The 11774-nt window shown below is 40.2% G+C and overlaps 1 protein-coding gene across 1 annotated transcript in view; it reads left to right on the top strand.

Annotated features, from left to right (window-relative positions):
* The first annotated feature begins 3112 nt into the window (after positions 1-3112).
* LOC141359513 (uncharacterized) overlaps positions 3113-11774 on the top strand; it is a 38288-nt gene continuing 29626 nt past the window's right edge. The window contains exon 1 of the mRNA XM_073862099.1: positions 3113-3536. Within this exon, the coding sequence (XP_073718200.1) occupies positions 3273-3536 (264 nt within the window). The 5' untranslated portion in view covers positions 3113-3272. The remainder of the gene's footprint in view (positions 3537-11774) is intronic.

Here is an 11774-nt window from a genome sequence, read left to right as displayed (position 1 = left end):
ATATCAGGATTTTGGGAAAATATTAGCCTACTTAAAAATGTGTTTTTCTACTCTGTCTGATCTGACTTTCATTGTTTATTAGCCTATACTGTATTTTAACACAACTGAATGCTATTTTTACATATTATCTGTTTTGTTGTCAGACAACAAGAAAGAGTTTAAGCTAGTGACTAAAAACGACCCAATAACACCTCGTGTTTAATCCAACCAGCTGTTACTTTATACTGCTAAAATCCTAATTTAAATGCGACATTGTCTGATACAATTTACATTGAAGAGCTGATACGAGGTGATTTCGGATTACCTGTGTTTCTCATATACAGGGTTGCTCTTCTCATCTGATTGTGTTTATGAGCGCTTTTAATTTTAAATGCGAGTGATAGTTTTATTGTAGATCGCGTATAGTGCAGACAATTCAGCGCAAATTCAAAAATATCAGAGAATACTGTTAAGCGTGCGCGCGCATACCGCACCATAGGGAGGGAGAGAGAGAGCCCGTGCACAGAGAACTGGTGTGTGTGTGGGAAAACACTAACCTTTCGTTAAGTCATAATACTCGATCAACGGTCTTCTCTGTCAGTAACATCTGTTGACTGTTAACTTTTACGTGAAAAGTCAAAGGAGGAACCCAGGTGGAAAACACCGCCAACTTTTAACTCCTTCACTCAGTGTCAGAGAGGCACTGTCGAGGTTCCGCACGCAGCAGTGAGAAAGCGTGCACGCGAGAGAGAGAGAGAGAGAGGCGTTGCTGAGCGCTTGCAAAAGCACATGAAGCCGTTTTAAATAGTAAAATTAAATGTAAATGGTAATCATGGAAAATCTATTTGATTTGTGCCAGTGTTGAGTCTGTGGCGGGGCGCCCTCCTTCTTCTCGTTTGCACGAGTCTCAAATCAAACAGTGAACTGGTCCAATTGTGCGATGGGTGTCGTGGTGTCTCTTTCCTCCTGTTTTAAAAACGCGCAACTACTGTGCTCGCTTCGTCTTCGCGTTCACGCGAGTCTCAAATCAAACAGTGATTGACGGCTCTCTGGTCCAATGGTGCGGTGGGCATTTTCAGGTTGACAGTAAATCTAGCTGGCCCAATGAGATTGTAGGGGGGGGCACCAGAGGGGGCCAATCATATTCCAATGGGGGGCGGTGCCACCCCATGCCCCCCCTCTAGACACGCCCCTGCATTTTACATCTTACTTGCAGAGTCATTTTCTTAACTTTGGTTTAGATGTTGATGTTTCATTTAAAGTCACCATTATTGTAATCAGTGTTTGTTTTAGTTGAACTTGACTCTTACCTTGTTCAGTTTTTTTTGACTGAAAATAGTAAACATTTTCATTATGCTGCAGTGTATTCTGGGAGTCCTGGATGGGATTTGTAATTGGTTGATACCCAGCATGCATTGCAGCATAAAACTTTTCATTTTATTGTCACCATTGTTGTGATTCATACTTGGATTCTTGATGCTTGTGTGTCTACATTATACACTGGTTAATTTTTAAGTGTCAGTGTTTCAAAATTCTCCAGAATGATAAACTGCTGTGAGAGAGCTGGATACCCATACTATCATATTATTGTCAGAGAAAGATGCTTGTGATAAGTGTGCAAACACAAAAATAATACATACATTTTCTAGATGATGATATTTAGACTTTATGTACAGTATGAACAAACATCAAAGAATTGCTCTATTGTCTTTTCTCTGCCATAACAAACATGCCTTAAACACAAAAAGTTAAAGCAGTAAAAAAACTGAACAAGCCAAGAGTCAAGTCCAACCAAAACAAACATGGTCTACAACAATGGATTTAAATGAAACAGCCAACATCCAAACCCAAGTCAAGAAAATCTCTACAAGTAAGGTGTAAAATTTTATGGACAGACAGATGATAAGAGTGGATAACAGAGCTTTGGATTGTGCTTCAGTGTTTCTTTTTAACACACGCTGTAAGATTGGGACAATATATACATCATTCATTGTATATGTTCATTTAACACAGGGGATTTTGCTGTGTGAGGGCTTTCTGTGGGTCAAGTAAGGGCTGCCTGTGCAGGGCTAGCGCTAAGGGGCCAACATTTTGCCACTGAGCAAACCTGCATATGGCCCTAAGGCTGTGCCAATAAAGGGCCATCGTAGCCTTGCTTACATTTTTGTATGCACTACTAATCTGCTTATTTTTCATGTCAATCTTCAAACATAGATTTGTCCCTCAGAAGATGGCAGCAACCCCAAAATTTCTGCTGCGTGTTTATGTTACCACAGATGTTGCTATAAAGGTAACTTTGACTGAGCGACCAGAGTCGGTGATAGAGCTAATCAACATACTGCGAGAAAAAGCCAAGCCAAGACTGGACTTTGAGTTTACCTTGCATTATGAGGATCCTGACTTCGGTGGACAACTTAGCTGTCTAGTTGATATTCAAGAGTTACCAGAGAAAGCAACATTGAAAATTATCAGATCCGAAAGTGATACCAGCTCATGTGCATCTTGTGATACAGACATTCTTCCTCTTGTGCCTATAAGCCAGCGTCAGAAGTCCTGGCCTGACATCTTTCCTGTGCCAACTTTTTCTTATGAAGTAGAGCATGTGCTTGAAGAGGGAAACCGTACCTTTGCAACTTCTGGAAAGACACTGAAATTAACCAGATCCCAAAAGCACAACATCTTGGAGAACATGGCCACAGTAATGTTCAACTTCAAACCTTACCCATGTGACAATGATGTGGGTATGGCAGCTGAAGCTCTTGTTACAGCTCATCCTTGCCTTAAAGAGCCTGGAAGTGTGAGTGGATGGTATGGATGGAAAATGAGCTTGAAATTTAAAGGGTTAGATCAGGATTTTAGACATGAATCTCTATAGCTTCCCCATAAGCAGTGTGGTGCATTGACCATGACTTACGCGCGACAGCGTCCTGTGAGCCGAGCTCCGGTCCCGTTTTTGTCAAGATTAAATTAGTCCGGCAAGTTTGCTGGGGTCACGGCAATAAAGCTTTTTTCTTCTCAAATCAATATGTGTTCAAAAGAGATATATATTTGAAGCACAAAACCGCTGTCTATGGAGAGGTCAGACCTCGTAATGGCTTGGCACTATTTTCTTCCCCGTCATATCACTGCGCGCTGCCGCTACCCACAGCCAGCTGCGAGCTGCGCAGGCGCACACCACTTTTTCAGTTGTTCGGCAGTGTTTACAGGTGTGTTTGCGTGCTCAGAACAGCTACACGAACGAGCTAACATAGCTACTCACCAAGAGCGATCAGTTTGTACAAGCTTTGTACAAAATGGTGCGGACTTGTGACTATCCGAACTGTACAAACAAAGATGTGGCGCTTTCTCCTCACACATTTCAAAGATTTCCTGTGGCAGATGTTGCTCTGAGGCGACTTTGGCTCATTGCTCTGGGCTTCAATGTGAACACTAAACTGGCGAAGATAAAGAAGCTTCGCGTTTGCAGTGCACACTTCAGCGACGACGACTATGTTTCTCCCTGCCCAGGACAGAGGAAGAAACGTGTTTTGAAGAGTACTGCTGTCCCAGCACCCTGGGTAAGTAAACTGGACAACGGCGTCAAGCCTACTTGGCCCCCGATTATTTTCAATAGACCGAAGGGTAATAAACTTTTGCCTCGATGTTATCAAGAAAACAGGCTATACACGAACAGCAAGTAACGTTGTGTGAAGCAAATAGCTCAATGTGGTATTTCCAGTTACGCCTCTATAAAACAGAACATTATGTAGAATATTATTACTAACATTATGTAGAATATTATTACTATCATCAGCAATTACGTCGACCATGTGCACATAATGTTGTCTTTGCAATCCAGGATTACAGTCAATAAAGTCAGCTGTATGCAGGGTGCTCAGTGTAAGTTTGAAATTAGTCCATAAAACGTACATGAAGATCAAGAAACGTATGCTTTGTGGGAGAATATTCTTGTTAGAAAGACTGCAAAGTGGATGCAGGTTTTTTTAACCTTTTAAAAGTTGTAGTTTTAGTGAAATAATTTTAAAGAAAACTTTTTGTTACTGTTACTATTTGTAGATAGTAAAATGTTGATATACTGTAATTAGGGGTCAAGCACCGAAGGTGCTGAGACACCTATTGGAATTGTCAGTATTATTAGGGGTCAAGCACCGAAGGTGCTGTGACACCTATTGGAATTGTTAGTATTATTATTATTAGGGGTCAAGCACCGAAGGTGCTGTGACACCTATTGGAATTGTTAGTATTATTAGGGGTCAAGCACCGAAGGTGCTGTGACACCTATTGGAATTGTTAGTATTATTATTATTAGGGGTCAAGCACCGAAGGTGCTGAGACACCTATTGTTTCTGTTAGTATTATTAGGGGTCAAGCACCGAAGGTGCTGAGACACCTATTGGAATTGTCAGTATTATTATTATTATTTTTCCGCAATGGGAGTCTATGGCAGCCCTATGAACCGTACATAGGAAAATTATGAAATTTGGCACAGTTGTAGAGGTGGTACTGAAAAGTCAAGTGACCAAAAATGGGGTCTCTAGCACTAAATCTATAGCGCCACCAGCAGTGCAAAAATTCAATGTTCAAATGGTTATAACTGGTGATCCGCTTGATCTATGAAAATTCTACTTAGTACACGTGATTGCTCTCATACCGCTTATTGAATTTGATACTTTACAGTAAAACTCCACCCATTACAGTAGCGGCCATTTTGAAATATACAGTATTTCGTTTTTTCGCTACTCCTCCTTCAAATGTGGTTCAATTCTTATGAGATTTGGCACAGATGATCTTTGGAGTGAGCCGCACAGAAATGACCGAACAGAATTTTGATATTTATCTTTGTTCAATAGTAGTAAATGCGCAAAGTTAACGAGGTTGACGCAAAAATGGTTCTGAAGCTGTAGCTCAGTCATTCTTTGATCAATTCAAATGAAATTTGGTACACTTCATGTGGACCATGAACTTGGGGTCCATGCCAAATTTGGTGACAGCGCCACCTATGGGTCATGAGATAATAAAATAGGCTATTTTTGCCCATAACTTCTGAACTGTTTGTCAGAAAATTATGATCTTGATGTCTATGGATTGCTTACCTCATGCCGCATCTGTCGATGTGTATTATGCCGGGTTTGACCGAACCGCCTGTCCGCCATTTTGAAATTTCACATAATTTGTTATATTTTTTTAACTATTGGACATATCCGCGCAAAAATTAGTAAGGAGCTTCGACATGATGTCCTGAAGGTACCTGGGAAGTCAGAGTACAGCGCCACCTAGGGGTTATAAACTATAACAGTTCTTATGGAACTGCTTATAACTTCTGAATACTTTGTCTGATATTAATTTCTTTGTGAAATTGTATCCACTGGTTTATGCCGATTGCAACGATACCTCGTTTGTCATTTTCCAACATTCTGTTCATGTGTTACTGTAAAGCATTTGGTACATGATTTTTTCGCTACTCCTTTTACAAATTTTGTTTATTTTATGCCAGGTGCTGCTCGTATAATGTTTGGAGCAATCCGCACAGAAATGACCGAACAGATTTTTGATATTCTGTTCTCTTTCTTAGAAATACCACTCCAAAGTTGACTGTGCCTGTGCCGTTGTCTATTTGTCATAGTAAATTAATGTGACTGTATGTTACATTGTATAGCATTACTATACAGAATGATCTTCTTGTCTTCAATCTCACTTGATCTTTTTGATTCTCATATACATTGTATTTCTGTTAGTTCTGCTCTGCACTGTCAGTTCTGCATCTGTGTTGATTGGCATATGTCAATCCTTGCAGCACCTAAGCTGTTTTTTGCTGCCCTTTGGGCTGTGTTAACTGAGTTGCGCATCTGGTTAACCAGATGCCATGAGATCCTGAGGTCATGGGTTCGAATCCCATGTACAGTGATATTTTGTCTTAACTTTTTTCTCACTTAAGTTTATTGATTTTCATACAATACATTGTATTTCAGTTATTTGTGCTCTCTGTTGTCATTTCTGCACTTTTGGTAATTGCTGGATATCAATGTTTACAGCTCTATATCTCTATTCTATAGCTTGGACACACCTAGTCAGTGGTTTAATCGTTTACTCAGTGGCGTATGCGGTAACTTGTGTGCCTTGGGAACCTGAGTTCATAGGTTCAAACCCATGTGCAGTGGTTTATGTCTTAACTTTTTTTTCTCACTTAAGTTTTGTGATTTCCATACAATACATTGTATTTTAGTTATTTGTGCTCTTTGTTGTCATTTCTGCACTTTTGGTAATTGCTGGATATCAATGTTTACAGCTCTATATCTCTATTCTATAGCTTGGACACACCAACTCAGTGGTTTAACCGTTTACTCAGTGGCGCATGCGTTAACTGCTATGCTTTGGGAACCTGAGGTCATGGGTTCGAATCCCAGCTCTCACTTTCACTTATTGAGATTTCCTTTTGCGTTTCCTTTAACACGTTCTTCTCGACCTGTCTGGTTTTCCACACGTGTTATATTTTTGCCATCTTTACTGTTGTTGCTCCGCACTGCAATGATCCTGCTCTGCATTTGCTTTGCTTCGGGTTCGGGCTCTGTATTGCGCACTTTCTGCGCTTTGCACATTTGCTGCGTCGTGTGGTTTTTGCTGTGCTTTGGGTGCTCATTGCGCTGAAGGTGCTTGACCCCGCAATTGCTGCTTGCAGCTATATTTATTATTATTATTTTTCCCCAATGGGAGTCTATGGCAGCCCTATGAACCGTACATAGGAAAATGATGAAATTTGGCACAGTTGTAGAGATGGTCATAAATAGTCATGTGACCAAAAATGGGGTCTTTAGCTGTAACTCTATAGCGCCACCAGTAGTCCAAAAATTCAATGTTCGAACTGTTATAACTAATGATACATTTGATCTATGAAAATTCTACTTAGTACACGTGATTGCTCTCATCCCACTTATTGAATTTGATACTTTACAGTAAGACTCCACCCATTACAGTAGCGGCCATTTTGAAATGTACAGTATTTCGTTTTTTCGCTACTCCTCCTTCAAATGTGGTTCAATTCTTATGAGATTTGGCACAGATGATCTTTGGAGTGAGCCGCATAGAAATGACCGAACAGAATTTTGATATTTATATTTGTTCAAAAGTAATAAATGCGCAAACTTAATGAGGTTGACGCAAAAATGGTTCTGAAGCTGTAGCTCGGTCATTCTTTGATCAATTGAAATGAAATTTGGTACACTTCATGTGGACCATGAACTTGGGGTCCATGCCAAATTTGGTGACAGCGCCACCTATGGGTCATGAGATAATAAAATAGGCTATTTTTGCCCATAACTTCTGAACTGTTTGTCAGAAAATTATGATCTTGATGTCTATGGATTGCTTACCTCATGCCGCATCTGTCGATGTGAATTATGCGGGGTTTGACCAAACCGCCTGTCCGCCATTTTGAAATTTCACATAAATTGTTATATTTTTTGAACTATTGGACATATCCGTGCAAAAAATGGTAAGGAGCTTCGACATGATGTCCTGAAGGTACCTGGGAAGTCAGAGTACAGCGCCACCTAGGGGTTATAAATTATAACAGTTCTTATTGAACTGCTTATAACTTCTGAATATTTTGTCTGATATACATATTCTTTGTTAAATTGGATTCACTGTTTTATGCCGACCGCAACAACACCTCGTTTGTCATTTTCCAACATTATGTTCATGTGTTATTGTAAGGCATATGGTAAATGATTTTTTCGCTACTCATTTTACAATTTTTGTGTATTTTATGTCAGGTTCTGCTCGTATAATGTTTGGAGCAATCCGCACAGATGTGACCGAACAGATTTTTGATATTCTGTTCTCTTTCTTAGAAATACCACTCTAAAGTTGACCGTGCCTGTGACGTTGTCTATTTGTCATTGTAATAAATTAATGTGACTGTATATTACATTGTATAGCATCACTATACATAATGATCTGCTTGTCTTCAATTTCACTTGAACTAATGTACATTGTATTTCTGTTATTTCCACTTCTGCTGTGTCAATTCTGCATCTTTGGTGATTGACATGTTAATCCTTTCAGCTCTCTAATCTCTTGTCTGCTGCTTCATGAACTGTGTCAACTGAGTGGCGCATCTAGATAACCAATTGCATTAAGATTCTAAGTTCCTGGGTTCGAATCCCACCTGAGTCATGACGTTTTGTTCTTCCTCATCAATTCTTCTCAACCTGTCTGTAGTTCACATGTGTTCTATTTTTCCATGTTTGCTGTTGTTGCTCTGCATTATGGTGCTTCTGCTGTGTCTTTCTGCATCTTTGGTGATTGACATATGTTAATCCTTTCAGCTCTCTAATCTCTTGTCTGCTGCCTCATGGTCTGTGTCAACTGAGTGGCGCATCTAGTTAAACCACATGCATTGAGATTCTGAGTTCCTGGGTTCAAATCCCACCTTAGTCATGACGTTTTGTTCTTCCTCATCAATTCTTCTCAACCTGTCTGTAGTTCACATGTGTTCTATTTTTCCATGTTTGCTGTTGTTGCTCTGCATTATGGTGGTTCTTGCTGTGCTTTGTGTGCTTGCTGTGCTTTGTGAGCTTGCTGTGCTTTGTGAGCTTGCTGTGCTTTGTGAGCTTGCTGTGCTTTGTGTGCTTGCTGTGCTTTGTAAGCTTGCTGTGCTTTGTGTGCCTGCTGTGATTTGTGTAATTGCTGTGCTTTGTGTGCTTGCTGTGCTTTGTGTGCTTGCTGTGCTTTGTGAGCTTGCTGTGCTTTGTGAGCTTGCTGTGATTTGTGTAATTGCTGTGCTTTGTGTGCTTGCTGTGCTTTGTGTGCTTGCTGTGCTTTGTGTGCTTGCTGTGCTTTGTGAGCTTGCTGTGCTTTGTGAGCTTGCTGTACTTTGTGAGCTTGCTGTGCTTTGTGTGCCTGCTGTGATTTGTGTAATTGCTGTGCTCTGTGTGCTTGCTGTGCTTTGTGTGCTTGCTGTGCTTTGTGAGCTTGCTGTGCTTTGTGTGCTTGCTGTGCATTGTGAGCTTGCTGTGCTTTGTGTGCATTGCGCCGAAGGTGCTTGACCCCGTGTTGCTGCTTGCAGCTATATTTCTGCTTCTTCTTCTTCTTCTTAGCCATAGGCGTCTATGGCAGCCCTATGAACCGTACATAGGAAAATGATGAAATTTGGCACAGTTGTAGTGGTGGTCTTAAAAAGTCATGTGACCAAAAATGGGGTCTCTAGTACTAACTCTATAGCGCCACCAGCAGTGCAAAAATTCAATGTTCAAATGGTTATAACTGCTGATCCGCTTGATCTATGAAAATTCTACTTAGTACACGTGATTGCTCTCCTCATGCTTGTTGTTTTTAATACCTTACAGTAAAACTCCACCCATTACAGTAGCGGCCATTTTGAAATGTACAGTATTTTGTTTTTTCGCTACTCCTCCTTCAAATGTGGTTCAATTCTTATGAGATTTGGCACAGATGATCTTTGGAGTGAGCCGCATAGAAATGACTGAACAGAATTTTGATATTTATCTTTGTTTAAAAGTAATAAATGCGCAAACTTAACGAGGTTGACGCAAAAATGGTTCTGAAGCTGTAGCTCGGTCATTCTTTGATCAATTGAAATGAAATTTGGTACACTTCATGTGGACCATGAACTTGGGGTCCATGCAAAATTTGGTGACAGCGCCACCTATGGGTCATGAGATAATAAAATAGGCTATTTTTGCCCATAACTTCTGAACTGTTTGTCAGAAAATTATGATCTTGATGTCTATGGATTGCTTACCTCAGGCCGCATCTGTCGATGTGTATTATGCCGGGTTTGACCGAACCGCCTGTCCGCCATTTTGAAATTTTACATAATTTGTTATATTTTTTGAACTATTGGACATATTCGCGCAAAAATTAGTAAGGAGCTTCGACATGATGTCCTGAAGGTACCTGGGAAGTCAGAGTACAGCGCCACCTAGGGGTTATAAACTATAACAGTTCTTATGGAACTGCTTATAACTTCGGAATACTTTGTCTGATATTAATTTCTTTGTGAAAGTGTATTCACTGGTTTATGCCGATTGCAACGATGCCTCGTTTGTCATTTTCCAACATTCTGTTCATGTGTTATTGTAAAGCATATGGTAGATGATTTTTTCGCTACTCCTTTTACAAATTTTGTTTATTTTATGCCAGGTACTGCTCGTATAATGTTTGCAGCAATCCGCACAGAAATGACCGAACAGATTTTTGATATTCTGTTCTCTTTCTTAGAAATACCACTCCAAAGTTGACCGTGCCTGTGATGTTGTGTTTTTGTCATAGTAAATTAATGTGACTGTATATTACATTGTAAAGAATTACTATACAGAATGATGTTCTTGTCTTCAATCTCATTTGAGCTTTTTGATTCTCATATACATTGTATTTCTGATAGTTCTGCTCTGCACTGTCAGTTCTGCATCTGTGTAGCACCTAAGCTGTTTTTTTGCTGCCCCTTGAGCTGTGTTAACTGAGTTGCGCATCTGGTTAATCACATGCCATGAGATTCTGAGGTCATGGGTTCGAATCCCATTAGCAGTGGTATTTTGTTTTGTGATTCTCATACTATACATTGTATTTCAGTTATATGTGCTCTCTGTTGTCATTTCTACACTTTTGGTAATTGCTGGATATCAATGTTTATAGCTGTAAAGCTGTATTCTATACATTGGACACACCAACTCAGTGGTTTAATCGTTTACTCAGTGGCGCATGCGGTTAGTGCTGTGCTTTGGGAACATGAGGTCATGGGTTCGAATCTCAGCTCTTACTTTCACTTATTGAGATTTCCTTTTGTGTTCCCTTTAACACGTTCTTTTCGACCTGTCTGGTTTTCCACAAGTGTTATATTTTTGCCATCTTTTCTGTTGTTCCTCCGCACTGCAGTGGTTCTGCTCTGCATTTGCGTTGCTTCGGGTTCGGGCTCTGTATTGCGCGCTTTCTGCGTTTTGCGCATTTGCTGCGTCGTGTGGTTTTTGCTGCGCTTTGGGTCCTCATTGCGCTGAAGGTGCTTGACCCCGCAATTGCTGCTTGCAGCTATATTTATTATTATTATTATTCTGCTTCCTCTTCTTAGCCATAGGCGTCTATTGCAGCCCTATGAACCGTACATAGGAAAATGATGAAATTTGGCATAGTTGTAGTGGTGGTCTTAAAAAGTCATGTGACCAAAAATGGGGTCTCTAGTACTAACTCTATAGCGCCACCAGCAGTGCAAAAATGCAATGTTCAAATGGTTATAACTGCTGATCCGCTTGATCTATGAAAATTCTAATTAGTACACGTGATTGCTCTCCTCATGCTTGTTGTTTTTAATACCTTACAGTAAAACTCCACCCATTACAGTAGTGGCCATTTTGAAATGTACAGTATTCCGTTTATTCGCTACTCCTCCTTCAAATTTGGTTCAATTGTTATGAAATTTGGCACAGGTGAACTTTGGGGTGAGCCGCACAGAAATGACCAAACAGAATTTTGATATTTATCTTTGTTCAAAAGTAATAAATGCGCAAACTTAACGAGGTTGACACAAAAATAGTTCTGAGGCTGTATCTCTGTCATTCTTTCATCAATTTAAATGAAATTTCGTACACGTCATGTCGACCATAAACTGGGGGTCCATGCCAAATTTGGTGACAGCGCCACCTATGGGTCATGAGATATGGAAAATGGCTTTTTTTGCCCATAACTACTGAAATGTTTGTCAGAAAATTATGATCTTGGTGTTTACGGATTCCTTGGCTCATGCCGAATCTGTCGATATGTATTATGTCGGGTTTGACCACACC

Source organism: Misgurnus anguillicaudatus, chromosome 23 (assembly GCF_027580225.2).
Source record: "Misgurnus anguillicaudatus chromosome 23, ASM2758022v2, whole genome shotgun sequence".
NCBI lineage: Eukaryota > Metazoa > Chordata > Actinopteri > Cypriniformes > Cobitidae > Misgurnus > Misgurnus anguillicaudatus.
Note: the sequence above shows the minus strand (reverse complement) of the source record. Positions and strands in the feature narration are given on the sequence as shown.